This window comes from Barbus barbus (genome assembly GCF_936440315.1).
Source record: "Barbus barbus genome assembly, chromosome: 7".
NCBI classification, from domain to species: domain Eukaryota; kingdom Metazoa; phylum Chordata; class Actinopteri; order Cypriniformes; family Cyprinidae; genus Barbus; species Barbus barbus.
In genome coordinates this window covers 30,355,201-30,380,792 of record NC_136735.1, presented here as the reverse complement: position 1 = coordinate 30,380,792, position 25,592 = coordinate 30,355,201, and the positions used below count along the sequence as shown (strand labels likewise).

The window sequence follows — 25,592 nt, the reverse complement described above, 5'->3', positions numbered from 1 at the left end:
TTGCAGTGTAAAATAAGTATCAGACCTATAATTATCAAATATATTTTTTTTATTTTACAGGACAATTGTAATTTACAACAGTTCAAAATTTAAAGTAAAACTAACTAAAGAAAGATGATCTGTTTACTTGTGTGTGGTGTGGTCATAAACCAAAATCAGTGAAACATAAGCTTGCAAATGTGTGATAAATCATTAAAATATTAACTTAAAATCTCAAGTAAATATTTTGCGTTTAAGGAGTTCAGCTGCAAAATGTTTGGGAAGCCCTGGGATAGAGTAAGTATGTGGACAGATTAATTATTTTGTAACTCTATTATTATTCTGCAGCTTCACTGAGTTGCACTGGAGCAACAATGATGTTTATGCAGCTCCAGGTAGCTTTGCTGCTCCCTCTTGGATTAGACGTGCACACTTTTATGAAGTGAAGTGCTACATCACTAATACGGTTCAGAACAGAGGCACAAGGTTCCTATACTTTTGATGTTAGAGCGAACAAGCGTTAGGGGAAATAAAGCCGGTAGCCAGGTTTGTTCTTTTTGCTTCATTATTTGGTTTTCTAAAGTGAACTCTGGTGGTGCAGATACATGAAGTAAAATTGTTGCGGGAAGTGCCATGGGGCCTAAATTGGAATCTAGCCCGTTTACCATGTGCCCGCCGTTCACAGAGCATGGGCTATTTTGCATTGCTATCACTATAGCAACCCTTGCAGCCACTTGGGAGTACTGGGGGAGGACTGTTATACTAATGGACTGAAAATAAATCTCTAAATAAAATGCGTTTGCAAACCTCACTTACTCACTCGCTGGCTTGTAACACCGACATACCACAAATCATATTTCCATAATGTTCTCATGGCAGATATGGTCTTTATGATATGATTGAGTATTTTGGTCATATGCTGGCACTTAAAAATGAATTAATGGTGTTATGCATATGATATGGTTATAAGTGTGTTTGTGTGTTTACACGCAGTCATCTGCTCTTGAAAGTACAGCCCTTGACTCCTAAACGAAGGTAAATAATCAGGATAAAAAGGGAAGGAATTACACAATTGTTTGTGGTAAAGCATATGAATGAATGTGGATGTGATGGATGGGGAGAAAAGGTACAAACGGGGTGAAAGACAGAAAGAAGGAGAGGTGAAAGAGAGGAAAGGCTCTAACAGGCTTGTGGTTCATCTTTCTGACAGAGTTTATCTATGGCACACAGCTGCAAGGACAGCATGATATATATGCAGTTCTCCTCCATCATCACTCGTTTTATCTGTTCACTCATGCTGTATAGCAGTCTTTCTCTCATGTTTCATCTTTCATGCTCTTGTGTTGCATGTGTGTTTGTGAGGAAAGGAGTGAAAGACAGAGGAGGTGGGGCTTAGTATTGTCTCACATCATGTTCTTTAACCAGTTCTCTTTTCTGTCAAGTGAACATTTCTTCCTTCATTCTTGAAAATATGCATCAAATAAAAAGCTCCAGTCATGGCCACTTCTTCTGACATGTGTATCTTTGGTCTGCTTTCTGTCTCTATTCTGTTCTTCTATAGCTGATTTAAAAATAGCTTTAATTACAAACTTTTAATGATGAAAAATGACTCGCGGTTCAGTGAAAGAGTCAATTGTGAAAACCCATTCACTGAGTCTGATTCAAAACAATAGATACACATCAAAAGGGATTAGCGGGTTCGAAGCAGTTTTGTGAATCCTTTTGATCGACTCATTATAAAGAACCAGTTCATAACAATCACTATTTGGAAATAATTTTTCATGTTCATTGCTGATTGCAGCTTGGAGACGATAATATCAAAATGAGACTGGATGAAATGGCCACACAAAAAACTTTGGTTCAATATGATGAATACATTTTAATTATTGTTGCACCCTGCTATTTTTGTTGCATTTGTGAGTATTTTAGTTCCACTCTGGAGCCCTTGCGATATCTGAACACTGTTGAGATATGTTTGAGATCTCTTTATGCTGCAGATTTCAAAAAGGTAACTGACAAATATTTGAAAAATTAATTATATTAATTTATATGAATTAATTGTAACATTTCATTGCATAAAAACTGCCAAAGTCTTCATAACAATAGAATGACACAAAACTGCTGACGTGTTCAACGTAAAGGTGAATTTGTACAGTGCAGTTCTTGCTTAAATGAAGTTAAACAGTTGGGTCTTGCTTTAAATGCACCACTGCTAATATACTGAAGTCAGTCGACCTCTCTAATTGTGTAAAGTTGTTGGATGACTTTTTGTTTAATCAACCATTCTGCTCCACTTGTACTCAGAAGAGGTTGATCATATAAGACTGTTAAAATGCTACAGCAGAAACCTGTTATTTGGTAAACGGTCTTTCCTTTGTCTATGCAGTGAAAAACTTCAATATCTAATGGGAATTTTCATGTTATTTTACTGTAAAATACTGTTAAATGAACAGTGAAAAAGAACAAGTCACCTTTTTTTTTACATTTTTCAGAATTCTCTGACTGACAGCTCACATTTGATGCTTTTTTTTCAATTAAATAAATCCAAAGTTCTGTTATAAAACTCTAGATAGCAGAGGCCATTAGGTTCTTACTCAATCTGACATAATTGCATCAGTATTCACTTGCCAAAGCTGATTGTTTTCTTTTCATATCAGCAGGCAGCAGCCAATTAACTTGCTGCTCATCATCCAAATTCTTGGCTAGTGTAAGATATCAGAGACTGAATCAGACAAAGTTAAGACTCCATCAGAACATCGAAACGTGAGAAGCTGAGATTCCAGAAAGAGGGTCCTCAAAGCTGTAACAGGACAACGTCATAAATCGGATTCCTGGCTCCATCTAGTCTGAAGCAAGCCTAACCAGCAAGCCTCTTTCACAAAACAGCTTGCAACATTGAGACAAAAGAACACTTATTGATAATTCCAATTCAGGAAAGAGACTGTCAAATTTGGGGCAAGTAATCAAGACTGATGGTCAAAGAGATGACCGTCACATGTAAACCTGTGATAGAAAATCACGAGCTACAGACTCTCTTGGGCAGGTCTCCACTCATAGAAGACAGACCAAACCAAAATTCCGTGGTCTAAAAGAACATGCCTTCGTTCTCCATAGAACTACATAAAATACTTTCATTTTAAATTTTTAATGAAACTAATAATTTCTATGCATAACTGCATATTATGTATGTAACCCACACATTTGGCTATCCTTGTTTTAATCACTCATTGTGTATGTCTTGCTTTTAATAAGTATTGAATAGCTGAAGGATTAATATTCATGTTTGGTATGTATAAGTTTGAAAATCCATGCTTTAAATGTTTCTTCCAATCAATTCTTTGTCAAATGCATCATAGTCTTATTATAGAAATCATGTTCAAAAAGTATACTTTGCAAGAGCCTGTAAAGTTCGGACCTCTGACTGAACAGATAACAACGATTTATTAGTGGGGTGGAGAAACAAAGCAATACCCCAAGCAAGGACAGCATCTAATTGGTCAAGACGTCCAGATGGGACGGTCTGAAAGCCGAGTTTAAAAACTCAGGACACCATCAAACTCTCTCTTAGTCCCTCTTACTCTCTTGGTCACCCTTCTCCTCTTCGTCTCTTTTGCCACTGCGTTTTGACGCTGCTCTTTGAGCGTGCTCTGGCCCACGTGCCAGCTGCTACCGCAATGGAAAGAAAACCAACCTAGTCTCATTACCTCCTTTTATTTTTATTCTTTTACTTAGTTTCTTTTCTTTCCGTGGAGTTTCGTGTTCTAATGTAAGTTTGCAACAAAGTCCAGCTCCAACTGCACTCGCTTCAAACTTCGACCAGACCAACTCCGCATCCTCAGCCAACGCCCAAGAAACTCACTTCAAAGACTACTGAACTCTCAACCAATCAGACATTTCGGGGAACCCCCTTTCCTGCAAGGACGACGACAAAAGGGATTCCCTTAGCAAAGCAAGCAAGTAACACCTCCAGGTTCTAACTGAATCAGGTGCAGTTAATATAAATTTTAGCCTCATTGAGAAACTCAAAGCGAGGGTTAAATAAGTGATTGATGGTTGTTAAGGTCTATGCAATTGAACATATTGCTATAAACTTGGGATTTTCACATTTCCTCTTAAACTCATCCTTTCCTTACTTTCTCTCTTTCTGCAACGTGTGAATGTGTGAATGCTTGTGTTCATTATTAGATTAGTTTATGTCTTAGGTTTATATAAAAAAATCGTATTTATATTGAAAAGAGAAGTATCTTGTGTTTTGTGCTCCCAAGTTAATGTCTTAATCTGCCGATCTTGTTACTGTGCTATTAAATAGTGATTTCACTATATTTTGGATTTTAATATCCATGCAGAGTTTGTTATACGGCTGGTTCAGTGAATCGCCGTAACAGTGAGTCTGTTCAAATCCCTATAAAATCATAAATTATTCCATTTGAGCTAAATTAAACTATTTCTTTAAATTACATATTAATATTACTTTTTATTATGTTACACTAGTGCTTGCTGTAGTAGTTGTAGAACACTTCAGAAACCCTCTACCTTCCACAGCTCCACCTATACAGATTTGCTGCAGGGTGATTTCTTTATATATATGCGTTGTTTTATACAGTGTATATGTTATATGTACAGCAGCAGTATTTCTAACATGCTCACAGCAGCATGTCTATGGCTGTATTGGCAGTAGCAAGTCTTGGTACTTGCAGCGTAGCAGATCTATTCTGCCAAGACCAAACACATTAATATGGTCATGCACACGGCCATGAATTATTTATTTATTTATTTATTTAGTCATTTAGCAGACGCTTTTATCCAAAGCGACTTACAAATGAGGACATAAGAAGCAATCAAAACCAACAAAAGAGCAACAACGTGCAAGTGCTATTACAAGTCTTGGTTAGCCTAACGCAGTACAGATAATTATTATTATTATTGTTATTTTTTAATAAAAAGACATAGATAAAATACAATTAGAATAGATAGTGCTAGAGTTAGAGGGTCAAGTAAAGATGGAACAGATGAGTTTTTAGCCGTTTCTTGAAGATGGGTAAGGATTCGGCTGCTCGGATCGAGTTGGGCAGGTCATTCCACCAGATGGGAACAGTTAATGAAAAAGTCCTTGAAAGTGTTTTTCTGTGTTTTTGGGATGGTACAATAATTCGTTGTTCACTTGAAGAACGCAAGCTTCTAGAGGGCACATAAGTCTGAAGTAAAGAATTTAGGTAAAGGGGTGCAGAGCCAGTGGTGGTTCTGTAGGCAAACATTAATGCCTTGAATTTAATGCGAGCAGCTATTGGTAGCCAGTGCAAATTGATGAACAGAGGCGTGACGTGCGTTCTTTTCGGCTCATTAAAGATTAATCTTGCAGCGGCATTTTGGATTAATTGTAGAGGTTTAATAGAATTGGCTGGAAGACCTGCCAAGAGAGCATTGCAATAGTCAAGTCTGGACAGAACAAGAGCCTGAACAAGGAGTTGCGTTGCATGTTCCGAGAGAATATGATTCTTAATTTTTTTCTTATCACTTACTGTATGTACATTGGGGCCTTAACTTGCATTGTATGCTGTTAAATTCATATTTATTGCATTATTTTAGTGTCACCTGTTTGTTACTATAATGGTGTTTGGTATTTCCGTGTATGATACCGCACACCTTCTATATATTAATATTTACATAAAGGCTACTTATGATAAACTGATTCTTTATGTGGTTTTCTCTGTGATGCCTGTTTTTAATGGTGGTTTTCAGTATATTATAGATGTAAAATCAGATTTTAGTGAATTTTCAGTTAATTTCACTGTAAATTAAATCTGTTAAATGTTGCTACTCTATTTTTGAAGTTCTGGCAAGCACCGCTTCTGTTTTTTTTCTTTTCTTCAGTGTAGTGCCTTTTTCTCACTGACCAGCTAAACGGTCAGTTTGTTCCCCCATTTAATCTAACACCTGGCACAGCAAGCAGCTGGGATATTAGAGAGCTCATTTGTGGTTTTTAGTTCCAATGAGGAGAGCTGGCTGCACTCTCGTCCAGTCATCTGTATTCTGCTGCTTCGCTGTGTAGTTTGTGTTTACATGCTGTGTGGGTTGGTAGATTGCCATACTGATAGACTCTCAGCAGCTTGTGCAGGTGTTTTCACACTTTCGTTCTTGTCCCCTTTTTTTCAGGTTCCATCATTAATGATGGACGCCCAGTTTTCCGAGTTCACACCTGACATCACTCCCATCATGCTCGCTGCCCACACAAACAATTATGAGATCATCAAACTCCTGGTCCAACGCAAAGTCACCATCCCCCGGCCGCACCAGATCCGCTGTGACTGTGTGGAGTGTGTTTCCAGCTCTGAGGTGGACAGCTTGCGTCACTCTCGGTCCCGTCTCAACATCTATAAAGCGCTCGCCAGCCCCTCTCTCATCGCCCTCTCCAGCGAGGATCCCATCCTAACCGCCTTCAGACTGGGCTGGGAACTGAAGGAGCTCAGTAAAGTGGAGAACGAGTTTCGACAAGAGTATGAGGAGCTTTCTCAACAGTGTAAGCTCTTTGCTAAAGACCTGCTGGACCAGGCACGTAGCTCCCGTGAGCTGGAGACCATCCTCAATCACCGTGATGATCAGAGTGAGGAGCTGGACCCACGAGAGTGCCGAGACCTGGCCAAACTCAAGCTGGCCATTAAATATCACCAGAAAGAGGTGAGGAGACTTCTTGTAGCTTCTTGAAAAATTAATTGTTGCTGGTCATTTCTATCCATGTCGAACATACAAATAAATGAGATGTTCACAAGGTTTTGTACAGTTTCTGTAAATTGATGCTTTTGGGAAAAGTGTGTATCACTGAGCGATTGGCTCTTTTTTGCAGTTGCATCACAGATTTCCCTTCAAAAACCATAAGAAAAAAAAAAAAAGAAATAATGTGCAGAAAATAACGAAGCCTCTATTTCCTTCGCATAATACATTTTTGTTTCCATTAAAATCAGCATAAAATAAAATAAAATCAAATATGCTTCAATATAGTATAAATACATAGATTTTTTTACATTAATTCTTGCATTAATTTAGAAGTTTATTTAGAAGTTTTTTTTTTCTTCCCATAATGCTTATGAGAAACGGGGTGGAGGATGTGCTGAATTATCATGAAAATGACCAAATTTAAATTATTAATTTTAAAATTGCATTTGTCCAATAATAGTCTTTATATTTAATACAGTTTAATTTTGTCTGATTATGTGGTGAAATATGATCTGGACATGTTTTTTTTTTATAGATTTTGTGTGGTGCACCCAAATACACCAAGAAAAGTATTTTTTGTACTTTTATACATTAAAGTAAATTTGTAATTTATACATTTCTGGGATATAAATATGCAGTATAAATGCATCAAATTTGCTTCACCAATGCTACATTTTACTTGAGCAGCTGAAAAAATTTCAAAATACTAGGGTAAAGAGAGACACTTTATGAATTTCTTTGTTGCATAAGTCCACTCACTATTACTTTGCTATTTAATAGTATTCTGCAGACTCTTGGAATATTTCAGAACGTGTTGTTCCAAACCTAAAGCAATAGGCAAAGTGCCTTTCTAGCTTTCCCTCTAAACTTTCTGATCCACGGGGGGATACAATGTGTGCTGAAGACCAGAGGTTTGACGTGATTAGAAAGACAGGAGATAGAGACAATGAGAAAGAAGCACTGGGCAATAGACAGTTGCTCTGTTCCAAGACCTTGTGAGCTGCCACATTGCATATTTGCCTATAGGCAGCTGCCTTCTAATTCAGCATCCAAATAGTCTTGGATGAGATTTGAAACTCTTTAGGGAATATCGATTAATGCACCAAATAAATAGTGGTTTGCAACTTATACTTGACTTAAAATTGATTTCAAATCACACAATTAGCTAATCAACATAAAAATACATCACGCACAAATGTTGGGTTCAATGATCTTTTTTTTTTTTATTATTCTGAACCATTTACAGTTATTTGCAGTATAATCTAAATGTCTCTACTCCTCATCTGCCATCTTGGATTTATTTTTTACACTGAGCTTGTCGCAGTGCATTAAGGGATTGCATTCTCCACAAAGATACAAGATGTTGCCTTAGAATTTGGCTAAAAGAAGGCAGCATAATTAAGTTTTTAAGCCTACCTTTTGGAACAGCTTTCATACTGGAAGCGCTCCAATGATGCTTTAAAATGCTACCTCCGTAGGCAGATCACTATGTTTTTGGGGGGGGGGGGGGGGGGAGCAAGGGAGTGATGTGCTAGGTAGAATATTTGCAGCATTTTGTTGAAGCTGGCAGTGTATTTTAGGTGTACATGTGCTGCAAAGAAAGTACCATAGTATTATTGAGTTTAAGATAAACTTAAGCAGCTGCAACATATTTTAAGACTTGCATTTGAATTAAATTTCTTTCAGTATTTTGATTTTGCTGCTGTAAGTCATTGTAATACAATACGGTATCAGTGTCCAATTAGGTGTATATGTTTCGTCCATTCTGCATGAAATGTACACTTTTTTTAAAGAAAATATGCATTAGATGGACAACTGTAAAAACTTTTACATTGCTACAGAAAAAAAAATCTGTTTATTCAACTTTCTATCAATCAAAGAATCCTGAAGAATCCAGCAGCACGACATTAATAATAAGAAGACGGATTTCTTGAGCACCAAAATCAGCATATTAGAATGATTTCTGAAGGATCATCTGACACAGAAGACTGGAGTAATGATGCTGAAAATTCAGCTTTGCATCACAGAAATATTTTAATATTTTACAATTATTTTCATTTGTAATAATATTTCACAATATTACTGCTTTAGATGTGTTTTTGATCAAATTAATGCAGCTTTTGTGAGCATAAGAGACTTCTTACTAACCATACGATTGAACAATAAGTTGCAACATGTAAGTTATCCAGGAAACAAACTGCCATATGGGTTATAATGGGACTTAAGTTATAAAAGTAAACATGCAAGGTTAATCTAACACTTACATTAAAGGTTATGAAGGTCTTCAATCAAACAATGTGAAAAGTACCAGCCAATCCACCAAAACAAGAATAAAAACATTTTGATGATGCATGGAAAACTACCTCAAATTACATTTCCTTGCTTTACACACTTCGAAAAAAACGTATTTGGCTTTCCAGGGAGATTCCAGTGAACCTTTTCATTCTGAAACCCAAACGGTCTCGTTGCAGAACTGACACATGCTCCAAACTGAGGATTTGAGAGTCTGCGTCAGAACGTCTCGTATCTCTTCCTGTCAGTCAGAGGTGATGCTGGCCATGACCTGTGAGACTGCTCTTCCTATTATAGCTCTAATTGTGTTGTGCGCCTCAAGGAAAGCCGCCGTGAATACAGATCACAATGCTGTACGTGTACACACGGGAAAGATGGTCAAGACAGACGTGGGGCTTTGAGCCAAGAGATGCTATACAACTGAAAAAGAGAGATGAAGACTATTATGAGCCCATTTAGTGTGCCTTTATATTTGTAGTGATTCGAGTTTTACAGAATGAGATTAAATATTGAGAAAAGGCTACCAGCGTTATACTCCAGAATTCGCGCAGTAATTTTGTTTTAATTTGATATGAGAATTAAATGAGTCAGAGAAAATGATGCTGTAATAGTAAACAGGGTTGAAAGGGTGAAGAGAGTGTAGAGAATCAAATACATCTGGAATAAAGCCACACAGACTTGCTTGAAACATTACTCGGGGGCATTGAAGTGACAGATAATGCTGCTTATGGATTTCATTATACGCTCACAGGTCTCAGGAAGAGCCTTTGTGTTGCTTAGAGCTGTCTTTAAATGGGACCATATCGGTTCTGCTCTTTTGTTGTTGTTGCTAAAGGATTGTACAACCTTGCACACAAACGTCAACAAGACATCTACTTGGTTTGTGGATTTTTCATCTTGAAGATGTAATTATTGCTGATTTTTAGGCTTGGGAATTGGAACAATCTTCAAACATTATGTATCAGTGTTATTTAGTATAAATTACTTAAATCCTATTATAGTGTTTATTACGAATTTGAAATGGCCTTTATTTTTTATATGACTATTTTTTGTTTTAATTTTAGTTCCCTTTTTAGTAATTTCTTTATGTGCTTTTGTAATTTTTATATTTTTATTTAATAATTTTTTTAATATTTATATTACTTAGATTTATTTATTATAGGTATTTGCCATGCATTAATATTTTTTATTTAATTTTGTTTTATTTTTATTAGATTTTATTAGACTCATTTTTATTAGATATTATGAATTTTTAATTATTTATATAAGACACAAAATAAAATCTAATTTTATTAATTTTGCAGCCTGCACTGCAAACTGTGCTAAAGATATGTGTCATCAAAGTCAGGGAACACAAACCTGTGACTGGAAAAGTGTAAAGAATTTAAAAACATGAAGTGTTTGTCATGTTCTGATCATAAAGAGTAGTTTAAAACCACAATTAATGGTCTGGTTTCTGCAACTTTCACTTAAGAGCAAAAATCTGACTTTAAACTTGAAAGAAATAAAGATCTGAAACTTATTGTGATAATTGTTGATATCGACTGATATGAAAAATTTTATTGTGATAATTTTTTGGTCAATATCGGCCAGCCCTATTGTTAAATATAAAACTTTGGTGCGTAACTCATTGTTTGTACTATGAACATGAATGAAACCTTGAATCTTGTGATCAGGCTTACAATTTTTACCTGGCAGATGATTAAACTGGCAAAAACCCTATAGGATAACAGATAATATAGGACCCTCCTATCCTTCTTCTTATGTGGTTCCCTCATCGTTCTTTTCTTCGCTTGTGCCCCTCCCATCATCTCTTCTTTTCTGTAATTTTGGAAAGTTGATTTACTGCAGGGGAACATCAGCGCAGTCAGCATCCCCCACCCAACATCTCGCTCACTCGCTTTTTGAATCGATAAGGATTACATACCCCATATACTCTGAGCAGCGTTTTGCTCAATAACTGCTGTGCTTCAATCTCCTTACCTCGCCTCTTATCTGAAATGCTGCTTGAATGCAGCACTGTAATCATGTGCATCGATAGACACAACTGCTGCTGATAGAACTGACAGAAGTGGGCTTTGACCAGTGTTACTGAATGAGACTTGAAAGTGGTTGAGCGTTTCAGTGATTTAAAGTCACCAATACATCAAAATTAACCACTCTTATTGTTTTATGGAATATTGCAGTGTTTATTATAAATAATTCCTGTGTTCTTGTAATATTTAATCAAAAACATTAACTTCCCCTCCCCTTCGCAACAACATATCTTCTCTATAAATGCTGTAAATATTATTTTTGTAATAGGATCCACTGAAATATTTTTTTAATAAACTAAAATTAAAGTTTTGAATTTAATGAAAATGAAAATAACTTTTTTGGTATTTATTCATGTTGTGTGCATTAAATAGACGCTCACACAGTCAAAATGTGTCATCGGAGAAACACTAATTAAACATCAGTAATTTTGAACCTCCAAAATTATTTCAGTGAAACCAGAAATGATTTATATATTTGTTTGTTTGGGGTTTTTTTTCAGCTTTTTAGCTGTTTGTGTCACTAATTTCAACATTAAATAAATTGCATGATTTGAAATGCACTGATTGAATCTCATGAATTCTCAATTCTGATGGGCCATTGAGAGTATTCTACTTATTTTTTTTTTTTAGTAGATTAGTATTTTTATATTAAATGAAAAAAGCATTTCAGTTAAGATGTACATCATTACATGCAAAAAGTCCAGCTGTGCTTAATGGGTATGTTTTTGTACCTTTTAAGCACACCCCTGTTCCCATTAAGCTCACATCATGTTTTATTAAAAAATTCTTGTTTATTTTAAACAACCTTTTTAAAGAATAATTGAAAAAAAAAGTTTTATTTGAAGGTACAAAGTCAATCACAAAAGAACAACAACACTAAAATCAAGCAACAAGGCATTCAATTTGATCAGTAATATATTCATAATGTAGTGAACATCTAGACTAGTCCACATTCAGCGAAGTAACATATTCCAAAAAAATCTACAAAGTAGGTAAGTGTATGAAGCCTAGTGTTTTAAAAATATTTTCACATTTTAAAAGTCGTGTAGTGTATTCCAGCCTTTAGTTGATTTTTCCTGGACAGATACGGCAGGTTTCTGTTGGCTCCTTCTTGGAATGGATGACATGCCTCTTTCATCTTTGGGCATAAACTATAGTTATGTCTAGATTTTGTCATCTTAAAGCTGTTAAAATAAGTTATTCATAATGTTATAAAGATCAACCTAAAGTGATCAGTTTATATTTAAAGTCTATTTATGAAGAATTTACATAGACATTCAGTGTGGAAGAGCTTAAAGAGAGCACGCTGAGCTTACTTGGAGCAGCAACAATTTTTAATAAATTTCATGTCATATTTATTAAAATGACAAGATTTTGCTAAATAAATAATCTAGGTCATATATTAAGTTCATACATATTTTAAGATGAACCACTCTTATTAACAATATCCATGAAATTATACTTTTTCTTATTGATGTCACACTGTGTGATTTTCATAGTAGTGCACCCTTTAAATAATATGAAATCTTTAAAAATAAAAGCAGTGTAAAACCAGAGACCAGCAATAAATGGAAAATTTTTTAATATTATGGATGTAAAAGTAGAAGCCAGTAATGCCTGTGAAGTAAGATATTAGCGTAGCACTCAATCTTATACAGCTAGTCAGCTAACTGTGTTCTGTAGCATCTGCGCTATGTTGCTAAAACTATCTTTTGGCTCTAACTTTAATTATTTCCCACATCCAAGTTCCAAGTTATAATGTGCAAAAGTGTAAACATTAATCTGTTAATTGTACAGTAAGTAGTGAAACTTACCCAAAATAAAGGCTTAAACATCTAAAAAATGCACATTTAAAGGGCTCCTCTTTTGGTGAAAGGTTTTAGACAGTTTTCAAAACGGCCGCCAGACAGTGTGGAGACCCATATCTCAGTAACAAACACATCAACTGGTTAAGACATCAAGTAGGAAAATGAATTATTTTTTCCTTTTATAATCTGAGCTCAAAAATGGAAGTGTGCTTAATGGGTACGTTTACCCTATTCTTGACTGTAAATTTTTTGAGCCTGTCATGCTCTAAAAAGGTCAAAATAGCATCATAAAAGTCTGTTGCCTTATGATAACATTGTGTGAGGAACAGACTGAAATTTGAATTGGTCCGCATGCGCTTTCATTGTACAGAAAAGAGCAGCTTGGACATTGTGCAAAACATTTGCTTTTATATTCCAAAAAAGAAAGTCAACTGGGTTTGGAACAACTTGAGAGTAAGGAAATTCATTTTCACTTTTGTGTGACAAGTGGCAGGTTCTCGTAGGCAGGCACTCGTTCTTCTTCACATTGGATACTGGATGAACATTGGATATTGCCCTGTATTTTTATTTCTGCACCCTGCCGGAGGAATTGCTCGCTCTGTTCTCACTGACGGCACCCTGGGACTAGAGTACGCTCCCACTGCTCTCTCTCTCACAGCATCTCTCTCGCTCACTCTTTCTTACTGATCCAAGTCAAACACACAGATTGGGGGGTGGGGTGGGCAAAGTACACGAGATAGATGGAAAAGACACCGAAAGTAGATCTGACTGAGAACAAATTGTTGCTGAATAATACAACACAAATCAATTTCTCACTCTGCCTGGTCGGCAGGTTGGATCGCTCCCGGCCAACTGAGCAGCAATGGCTGCTTTTGTTCTGATGGCGCGAGGGAGGAGAGAGAAAGAGATTTATTCTTTCTCTCTAGCACACTACTGCTCTATTCTGCTCTTTTGGACCTTGTGTGTAAAGCCAATCAATGCTTCTCTGCTATGATGACTTGCTTCGTTACAGGAATCCAAGATAAGCTGTGCAAAATAGTTTGCTGTAGATTTTGGCCCTTGTATTCAAAGTATAATAAGGAGATTATGGGAAATTATTGGGCATGTGCTCCATCAGATGTCTGAGTTAAGTGCACATTGTTATTTTAAAGGGGTCATATGAAGTTGCTAAAAAGAACATTATTTGGTGTATTTGGTGTAATGCAATGTGTTTATGCGGTTTAAGGTCCAAAAAACATTATTTTCCACATACTGTACATTATTGAAACGCGCTGATTTTTACAAAGCTCATCGTTCTGAGAAGCGAGGCATGCTCTGATTGGCCAGCTATCCAGTGTGTTGTGATTGGCCGAATACCTCAAGCGTGAGTCGGAAATGTTACGTCCCTCACCATATTGTGATGTCATGTCCCGGCGCGACGAAAACAATAAAACCCATTTTAAAACCCAATCTTTTTTTGTTTTATACCATACCTATACCATGTCTGCATTTGAGACTGGAAAAACGACAAACAACTAGCACTACTCTACACAGCTCAAAACTCGTGTTTGAATCATCAGTGGCAAATTCTTTAAATAACAAAGCATACTTACAGGCTGTGAGTCAGAAGCGCCAGACTGTCCTTGCAAAGTTGGAATTGCCCCACTTTATAGAAACAGCCTTTGTGCAAGCCAGCATTGTAGGTTACTCTTCCAGCTTCAGGAAATAGTCCTCCATAAAATGTGCTGCTCATTAGAATATTTGCGTTGAACAGTGTTGTAAATACAACTTAACCACTGATTTCTAGTTGTGTCCTCTTTTGGAAGCCCAAACAAAGTACTTTCGCTTTCACAATAAAACACAGCATCTACAGGACATGGCACCGGCGGCAGCAATAATACTACAGCGAGAATAATAGTTCCACCTTCTTTCTTTGTATATAAGTTTGGGCGGTGTTTTGCAAACTTCCCTACACCGTGACATAGACATGTGGGGGCGTGTTTGAATGAGGCGTTTTAGGGGGGCGTAGTTGAGTCTTAACTTTTATAAAGAATATCTCTTTGCAACTTCGGGGATCTTATCTATGCACAAACAGCTTGTAACACTCCAAAGAGAAAGGAAAACTTGAAATCGCATCATATGACACCTTTATTTTAACATTATTCATAGTACTGTATTTATAAATATTTTAATTGTAAATTCAATTTAAGTTGTAGTAATTTTGGTGTTATTTTTTGTCATTGTTTATATTAGGCTATATTTTTCTGTTTAGCTTTAGTTTTAGGAATTTCAGCACTTTATTTTTATTTAATATTTTCATTTTAATTTCGTTTTTTATTTAATTTCGTTTTTAGCTTAAACTGTAAAAATTATTTTTCAAAGTTGTAAATAAAACAATGATTATTCAACTATGTGTATAGTTGTAGTTAACAATAACAACACCAAGCTGTTACATTTTTTTCCCCATTTGATCATGTTTTTAACATTTCTAAATTATACATTTTATAGTTTTAGCCTTTTCCACATTAAAAAAAATATTACCTCTAAAGAAATAACAGTATTTTTGGATGCTTTTAAAAAAAATGAATGTACTTACGGTATTTTAACCAGAGGGGATTGTTGGATACCAAGGATATGTCTATGAAAACTAACCAAATCTTAGACACGTAAAAATGATTTTACAAAGTTGTAAATAAAACAATGATTATTCAAGTATGCTTTATAAAAAAAATACCTTTTCAGTTACTCTACTTTAAAATTTCACATTTCCAATTTTTTAAATTATTATTTGGGAAATGTAATATATAGTTTTAGTTAATAATAACAGCACTAAACACTAAGAATTTTTTCCCCCTTTAATCTTGTTTTTAACATTTATAAATTATACTTTTTATAGTTTTACAGCCTTTTCCACATTGTACGCTGCCTGTGATGGCAACATTACGCACTCTCCTGATACTGATACATATTGTGCAATCATATTTTATCATTTAATAGTACAAGCTTCCTGTGCACATTTATCTTATTTATGATGCCATACACTGTTAAAAGTTGCATACAGTATGTGCTGTTTTGCTCATTCATAGTTCCATAAAACATTTATATGGGCTGTAAATTGGACTAAGCAGGAAGGATGAAGCAGGGGAAGGAGCCAAGGAGGTAACAGGAAGCTAAGAGGCAGAAAGACAGAGAGCTTATTCCAGCCACAAAAAAGACGACTTTCTGGCTACAGTAACATGAGGCTTATCCCCGGCAGCATGTGTGTGAACTGGAGTTTCAGCCCGCTGCCCGTCTGCTTCTACACATTACCCTGCCCAGCCTTTACTTGTCATTTATTCATCTCACTCGGTAAAAATAGCAGGGCTGTATAAATTAACCAGCGCTCCAGTGTCTCTGTTATGGCAACGAATTTCTCTGTGACAACCTATTACACAAAATGTTAACAATATGTATTTGTTAATGTGAATATAGCTACTAGCTCTACCCACTGCAGTATTCTGCAGTGCTTATATACTAGAGTGCTTATATACTCGTGCTTATATACTAGAGTAGGTTTTATGGGTAATTTTGTTTGTTTTTTAATGTACAACTCTACTGTAATATACCGTGTGCTTGTATGTGTGTGTAAATGAAGTTATTCAGTCTACAAACAAGCAAATGGCCATTCATTAATTTTAGCATGTGTTTCTGCTGTATGCTGTGTTTGTTTAATTATTAATCTTGGTCTGTTTACAAAGAGGAGCTGTTTGTATCAAAAACAACACACTTCTATTCTAATATGCATGGATATGTATATGTTAGGTAGCTACAGCCAAATGCCCATAGTGATCACAGACAGTGTTAAAATCACTGTTTTCTGTTTTAATATCGTTTCAAATGTAATTTATGTCTGTGATGCAAAGCAGTCTTTGTTGTCACATGACCCTTCAGAAATCATTTTAATATGCTGATTTGCTGCTCAAGAAACATTTCTTTTTATCATCAGTGTTATAAAACAGTTGCACTGTAATAATATTTTTATGGAAAGCATGATGCATTTTTTAAGGATTGCAGGATGACTAGAAAAAGTTTGAAAAAAATTTGAAACAGAATTCTTTCCTATCACTTCTAATCATTTTAATGCATCCTTGCTCAATGAAAACTTTTGAACAGTTTTATACAGTATATCGGCATCATATGGGTATTGTACATCAGCTGTAAGATAAGAGATAAGTCAGGATCTTAAAGGGGTCATCGATGCCAATTTTCTACAAGTTGATATGATTCTTTAGGGTCTTAATAAAAAGTCTATAACATGCTTTTTTTATTTCTCAAGGGTAGCGTAAAAAACACCCCTTTACCCTGTCAAAATTAGCTCTGTTTTCAGCAAGCTGTTTTAGTCCATGTCTCTTTAAATGTTAATGAGCTCTGCTCACCCCTCCCCTCTCTTCCATGTGGTGACGAGCAGACTGTAAACTTCAGCCGTGAAACTGGCTTACTAGCATATATTAGAAAAGGCTATTTGCAAAGATTCATAAAAAACCTTTGTACTCGCTTCTTCTAGATGAAGCTGGATCACGAATGATTCGCGCGAACATAGACACATTTAGGCAGATCGGGATCGGTGCATTCCCTTCAAAAACGAAAGTAACGTTAATCCTCTGCGTATCAGATGTCAGGAGGAAATGACTACTGCTATGTTCATTGTTACATCCAACAACAAAACACCTCAGTCGCTTAATTGGAGACATTCTTGTCTTCCCCTGCACCCGAGTCGACACAATGGCTGACAGCTGTCAGCTCGCTTAGGGCGGGTCTATGGTAAGACGGCCTTGTCAAACGTGGGAGCAGCCTGTGCAGAACTACCTCATTCTGACAGGAATCTCAGATCAGCCTGATTTTAAAATAGGGATTTAAAAAAAAAACACTCTGTAAATTTTTAACATTATAGGGTGGATATGTACACATACTTCCAACACACATTTATGTCCAAACAACATGTAAAGTGAATTTTGCGTCCCCTATGACCCCTTTAAGAAAATATGTTTTGATATCATGACAAAATAAGACTAAAAATGCACAGCCATCATAAAAGGTAAAATGTAAAAGTAAAACTTTCCATTCAACCATGTGTGAACAGTGAACACTGCTGTAGGGAAACCGGGTGAATGCACAGTTTGATTAATTCAGAAGATTCTCTAATTTTCTCAGAATCTGATGTGTGCTGTTGTGACATTCATGCATGTTCTGCATCATCAGTTTCAGCAAAGCATTAATTATATCTTTCAACTTACTTGCCTCCTAGTGTTACATATATCCTACAAATGCTTATGTATCGATTAAACCACTTCACACCTCATCGAGCACTGTTAACCTAAATAGTTTTGCAATTCTCAATCTGCTCTGTGCACATTTCTCATGTGCTCTTGTGATTATTAAAAAATTCAAAATGTGAGGACACTGATTTGAACATTTCACCTTCGATTTGTATTTTGTACTGTTGTGGTTAGCTCGAAGTTGTTTTGTGATTAAATATGAATTATGATTTAAATATCATCATATAAATGACTGAATAATACATCAGCATTGTTCATAATTCAATACAGAGTATTAAAGCAGTTTTTACAGATTGTACAGAGGAACATTGGGACCTTGTGCCATGTCATTTTGGCAGCTGAATATGCCAGTGGGCACAGCTTACTAGAGTGGCACAATGCCTATTTATATAACCCTGAAACAGCATTTCTCAGACCTGCGAGGACAGCGGTCGTGACATCTGCAAGAGTTAGCCGCACGCAATAGTCCCTTTCCACCTTTTTTAAACTTGGTCTCCATCCTACTCTTATTCTGTCTCATCAAGATGCTCTTTGACTTAATTTTTTTCCTCAGCTACGTCCTCCTCCCTATGTTGTTTCTTTTCCGCTGCTACAGTGCAAACAGGGACAGAAGCTGGGAGCGATTAGTCTTCACTCCAGAGTCTTACACTTGCATTTCTGCATCTCTCACTTTTTCGCTGGCCTCCGCCTCCATCTCATAATCTCTCCCTCTCGTTCTTACTCTATCACTGGCAGCGGTTATTTTTATCTATTCTGTGGGTTTACTGGTGAGTGAGTGTACAGGTTGTAGAAGTTCTCGCTGGTGGATTGTGCCCTGGAGAACATGTCCTGATGATTCTTCACTTAGGAAATCACAGGAAGTGTTTACAGCTTGTTTGCTCTAAGTCAGATTGTCATACTGTACAGCCCTGGGATTCTACTGCTGATGTCTGTTACTAAACTAGTGTTTGGTAGAGCTTGGTTAGTAGAACGTAACATATATGATTGCTCTTGAGCATTTCTTGGTCATATTTAGGCACAATCTGTGAACATAACTCTTTAAAGATGATTGAAATCATAATTGGAGTTCACTGACTTTTAGCGCATATCTGGTAGCTTTGAGGCCATTTATATGCTAGTGTATTCCTAAAGGCTTAAGGCATATATTTCTGTCCTTCTCTTCCTGAAAAGTGGACCATAAAACAGATGGTGCATCTTGTATCTTAACAGGCAAAACCAAATGTTTGTCCAGTCAAAATCTCACACTAGCAATAGGAAGTAGATCTGAAAAATAAATAATATTTTAATCATTGCGATTTCTAATCATCTGTGATATTCGCCCGCTGGTCATTTATTCTGAAAAATAACATTTCTGTTATCTTTCATTAGTAACAAGACTCAACAAGCTTTCCCCAATCAGAGGTTTTTATGAATATTTAGATTTTTTAATTTTTTTTTTGTTTTAGTAATTTTAGTAATTTATTTGTCTAGGTTTCTTTAAAAAAATGTCTATAGTTTATTTTTTATTTACTATTTTTTATTTTATTTTTTATTATTTTAGTACATCAAGTGAAACTAAATGAAAATTAGAAATGTTGCATTGGCAACTATGAAAAAACAGTGAACAGAAATGTGTTTTTTAACACAATAATAATACTTTTAATAATATTTTTTAGGAATTTGGGATGTCTCTTCAGAATGATTTTTATGGTTTTATTGTGGAACTTGACAAATTTGTCCATAATCAATATCTATTGTGTAAACTAGATACAAACTAGTTATGTCTATGTATTTTTTATTTATGTTATAATGCTTTGAAATGTCTGTAGGCTTGACATTATTGCATACAGTATGCAGTTGGTCGGTCCAATCTCATTTCCTTTAACATCCTTCCTGTTTTAATTCTAATTATGTCAGTTAGAGTGTATAAAATGAATGTACTGCAACAATATTAAATTAATACTCCCCTGTTGTGCAAAGCAAGTAAAAAGTGATATCATGATTTGTGAAATTTGGCTGGAGTGGTACCTGACACTTCCCGCAGCCAGCGGTGCATTATCTGCCAGGTTGCTCGCTCAGCTAAAGAGTGAATGACATTCTGCTAACAGCGATCGTGATCTGTTGTTTGGAGCACTGCCTGGGCTCTACAGAATTGCAGTCGCACTGCAGCAACAATGCAGCTGGGGGAACTGGAGAGGCTAAGTAAATTAGCATTTAAATGACATCTGACCCGAACTGCGCAAAATGAAATTGAGCAAGCTGAATGCTTATTAGGGGAGGTTGAAGGAGAACCGCATGGTGGGGAGGGGAAGATTTGAAGCGTAGGGTTTGCATAACTGCTTTCTCCTAAACTACAGTAGCTCTTTTGTTAGTATTGAAGCTAAGCTAACCCTAAAATTTGCTCAGCTACAAAAAAAGTTAATATTAAAACATTGCAGTTTAAATAAGCACTTGCTACTTGCCCTAATATAATATAATATAATATAATATAATATAATATAATATTTCCTAACCATCCACATTTCACTATGCCTTTGACTAATTCTTTGTTGCACTAATTTAATTAATTAATTAATTAATTTCTTTATTTATGTATTTATTTATTGTTATAAATGTATGTACAAATGATAATCAATCCAATTGCAAAATATATTTTGAGACAAATGTTTTTTTTACTGATTTTCTGGTAATTAAATGAACAGTTTTTAACTAAAGAATATGTAGAAGAACAGTGTCCCTGCTGTTGAGGCTAAAGGCATGACAACTGATATAGACATCATGATAAATAGCTGACTTTTCCATTTGTTGACATGGCATGGTTAGATTCAGATGGTAATATTTATATAATATAATCACCATGTTTATAACGAAACTAAGATATTAAATATATAATATTAATCATATATTATAATATAATATCATATTTGTTATAATTCCTGTAAAACCATTTTAAATTATTATAGTATCTCCTTCAAGCAGTTTAAGAAATCGTTATGCTTTTTTATGTCATATGAGATGCACACAATCTGTTATGTAATGCCGAAAGAGCTAGTAATAGCTTACCTTACTGTAGATAACTTTTTTCACACATACTGTGTTCTGATTATAAAGAACTTAATGAGAAACTGTCTTTTCAAAGCATGATTCGAGTAGATGCCACTGACATGCCGATAACTCATACTAATGTGACGTAAAGGAAGACTCCACCTTTTTAGGAAATATGCTCATTTTATAACTCCCCAAGAGTTAAACAGTTGAGTGTTACCGTTTTTGAATCCATTCAGTCAATCTATGGGTCTGGTGGTAGCACTTTTATCTTATCTTAGCATAGATCATTGAATCAGATTAGACCATTAGCATTTGGTCATCAAAAATGACCAAAGAGTTTCGATAATTTTCCTATTTAAAACTTGACACTTCTGTAGTTACATCGTGTAAGACCAACGGAAAATTAAAAGTTGCGATTTTCTAGGCTGATATGGCTAGGAACTATACTCTCATTCCTGCGTAATAATCAAGGAACTTTGCTGCCATACCATGGGTGCAGCAGGCGCAATGATATTACCCACCACCTGAAAGTAGTCCCCAGCTATATCATAGTCTACTGAGCTGGGAACTACTTTCAGGCGCTGCGTAATATCATTGCACCTGCTGCACCCATGGTACGGCAGCAAAGTTCCTTGATTATTACGCTGGAATGAGAGTGGAGTGTTCCTTTAAAGTAGCCCGTAGCCTGTACCCACCGCCTTGTCAGGTCTCCAAGTTCCAATCTAAAGAGAGTGCTTATGCACCTGAATAACCTTTAGTCCTTTCTACATATGTCATGTGGTTTATTGTTTCTTTCTGTATGACAAAATAAGACAAATAATACAAATTTCATGGATATCCTGGTTTTTTTAGACTCTAATATTTGCCATGAGCCTCAAGACAGCATTTCTGTGTGTATAATGAGATTTTAATGACCATTTTTCACAGATTTGAATATAAACCATTATTGTATTACACTGAGGATGAAAACAAAACACCATCCCTTCTCTCCCTCTCTTTTGTACTTCAGTATGAGTTTTGATTCACTGCCTACTTTTTTGCCAGATATGCAATTTAGTCCACTGGCTCATATTGAGAAACTTTGATGCGCAAAGCCTTTTTTACAGCAGAGCGTTTCAAAGGGATTTGGGAAGCATTGTACCTGTAAAGAGACAATTTCCTAGAAAAGAGCCGTTTTAAAAGATTTAGGAGTTGCTGTGTGTGGGGTTTAGGGAACGGCTAGATGACCAATGGCAACTTAATTTGGCAGAAATAAAACACCTGCTGATCACAGTGCACTTTTGCAGTTTTTCTTTAATCTTTTGAGATTGCAGTGAAGAAAACATTGTTTGGTGGCTGCAGTACACATGGCAATGAAGTTGTTTTTTAAGGCAATGGTTCTCAAAATGGGTCACATGTCAGTACTAATGAGGGTCAAGGACAGGAAAACAACACCAAAAGCAGATGATACATGCATATCATAGTTACAATTGGAAAATAAATAGGATCAGTTTTTAAAAGGAGAAAATACTTACTTTTTGGTTGTTGTTGATATTGAGTACTGTTTGTCCAATGAAACTGGACAATTCTATATAATAAAGAAAATGTTATCCAGGATAATAGGCATGAGTGATTTGTCCTTTTTGTAGTAAATTACTGGCTGCTTAGAGCATGAAGCCATCAAAATTCAATTGATATTTAGAAATCAATACTGTAAAGAATGTATGTAATATTTTAAATGATACATTTTAAAATAAAGGTCCTGCAGAGGGTTTCGCTTTCCGTGAAGCGTTCTTAAACAAGTGTAAAGAACATTTTTTATGATCTAAAGAACCTTTTTCCACTATAAAGCACCTTTTGTTCAATGGAAAGGTTCCATGGATGTTAAAGGTTCTTCATGGAACTATCAATGCCAATAAAGAACCATTATTTATAGATACATTATTGAAACAATAGATAGAGTATTCAAAATTAAGACTTAAGTACTCGGAATCCATCTGGTTGTTAGATGTTAATGAAACTTGTTCATAGTTAATGTGATAAACTGCACCTGTGGCACACTTGTGAGAACTTGAGGAGAACTGCCTTCATTCTTCATTTCATGCAAAGACCAAAAATGAGTCATACAAGTAAAGTCGGCTGTGAGAAAACCTGTAAAATAATTTCTTTGCAAATGCCATGGTCATATTTTGCTATATAATGCATTCGTGAATTTTAAGCATGACTTCAGGATCCAAATAGTGTTGGGCACACATGCAGTCTGTCATGCAGGTCAGATGCATATCATGCATAGCAGGTGTGCACAGTGTTGGGCGAAGTTAATGTATTCTTTGACTCTGCAATAGAGTCAGTGACTTTTCAAGAGTGAACCAGCCTAAACTCTTTGCATTATCAGAGCTGGAGATCAATCCTCATTAGCATACTGCTCCCTAGCAACCAGAACATGAACAGGACATCTGTTGTTCTATAATCGCTTTCTGTCAAACAAGGCTGAAGAACAACAGATTAACTCATAACCTGTCCTTCTGTTCACCTCCTGAACTGTCTCATAAAGGTCGCTCAGTGTGAATTTCAACTAATAGTGTTGATTCATCCTAGTGACTTGATTTTATGAATGGGTGGACTAGCAGTTATGGGGTTTTCAATTATAAGTGAATACTTTTTTTCATTTCTTCAATAGCCTATATTAATTCTAAAACACTATAATTTAATTTATTAAAGTGGATATTATTACAATATCGGTTTGTTTTATTATTTATTATTTCTGCATAACTTGGCACCTTCGTTTAGTACTGACTGAGTTAAAGATCTTCAAGTGCTTGTTTTGTAGTATGCCATACAATGTAAACTAAAACAATGAATACTGCGAATGAAAAAAACAAAAAAAAAATACAAACAGGTTCTCCTTTTAAAGGAGTAGTTTACTTCCAGAATAAAAATTTCCTGATAATTTACTCATCCCATGTCATCCAAGATGTTCATGTCTTTTTTTTTTTCCTTCTGTCGAAAAGAAAGTAAGGTTTTTGAGGAAAGCATTCCAGGATTTTTCTCCATAAAGTGGACTTCAGTGGGAGCCAACGGGTTGAAGGTCCAAATTGCAGTTTCATTGCAGCTTCAAAGAGCTCTACATGATCCCAGCTGAGAAGTAAGGGTCTTACAGTATCTAGCGAAATGTCATTTTCTAAAAATTCCTATACTTTTTAACTACACGCATGGTTAGTTCTTCGTCTGTGTACTTCGGTTCAGAAAGGTAGGGCAGGGTGAAAAACTCCATCTCATTTTCTCCTCAGACTTCAAAATGGTCCAAAATCTGTGTTTTACCTCATTTTGTAAAGGCCGTTTGACTTTCTTTGCACGTTCGCTTTGTAGACACTGAGTTGGTACTTCCACCTACGTCACACATAACCTTTCCAACGTGTCTACAAAATGAGTTAGATAAAGCTAGTGCAAGACAAGCATTTGTGGTTAAAAAGTTTATACATTTTTAATTTTTAGAAAATGACTGATCGTTTCACTATAGATAAGACCCTTATTCCTCAGCTGGGATCACATAAAGGCCTTGGAAGCTGCATTAAAACTGCTATTTGGACCATTCACCTATTGGATCCCATTGAAGTCCACTATATGGAGAAAAATCCTGGAATTTTTTCCTCAAAAACATCTTTCTTCGACTGAAGAAAGAAAGACAAGAACATCTTGGGCGAGAGTAAATTATCAGAAATGTATTATTTTGGAAGTGAACTAATCTTTTAAAGAGCCACGCTTTTGTTTGTCTTTCACAGGTTTTGACAGTTCTGTGGGCAATAATTGAGAAATGTCTCTGAGAAAGACAAATTTATTTATAAATTAAATGCAATTCAGTCATAATTTCTGTTTAATAGCTTCAACAAAGCAAAACTAAAATCTTTGCCTACTACACCTAATTGGAAATCTCTGTACGGAGATTTGAGAAATGGTGTTGTGTTTCAGTACCATAAGCATTTTCTACACAAATGAAAACAAAGCAGATCTATTTTTTTCCTCCAGTTAGCCTTCATTTTCCTCTGGAAATAAGCTTCCCTAGAAACCTACTGTTCAACAAAAGCAGTGCATTTTCAAAAGGCTATTCTTCCTTGACCTTTTTTTTGTGATGGACATTATTCATTTATCCACATCCATAAATTGAGGATAGTGCTATGTACACAAGTACGACTGATCTTCAATGCACTTTCATTTGTCTCCTTGCCAAACAGAGTGAACAACATGCCTCCTTTCATTCAGTCATAGTCTGTCAACAAACCTTTACTCATGGTAAAATAAGCTGTAAAACCCATTATGCAGCTGAGCTTCTGTCATGGTACTGAAAAATGTAGTTAGTTTACTAGCATCACTGGTTTTACTTTGTTACTTCCCAGGACTACATGGAACAATTCATTCACTTCATTCATATCAAAGTCAAACAAACTACTTCAGCAAACTCATCCATC

At 35.7% G+C, this 25,592-nt stretch overlaps 1 protein-coding gene across 1 annotated transcript in view; it reads left to right on the top strand.

Annotated features, from left to right (window-relative positions):
• Positions 1-25,592, top strand: part of LOC306873024 (short transient receptor potential channel 5-like) — a gene marked incomplete at both ends in the record, with an annotated part of 68,326 nt that overhangs the window by 7,725 nt on the left and 35,009 nt on the right. Inside the window, one exon of the mRNA XM_079422016.1 lies at positions 6,133-6,654. Within this exon, the coding sequence (XP_079278142.1) occupies positions 6,133-6,654 (522 nt within the window). The remainder of the gene's footprint in view (positions 1-6,132; positions 6,655-25,592) is intronic.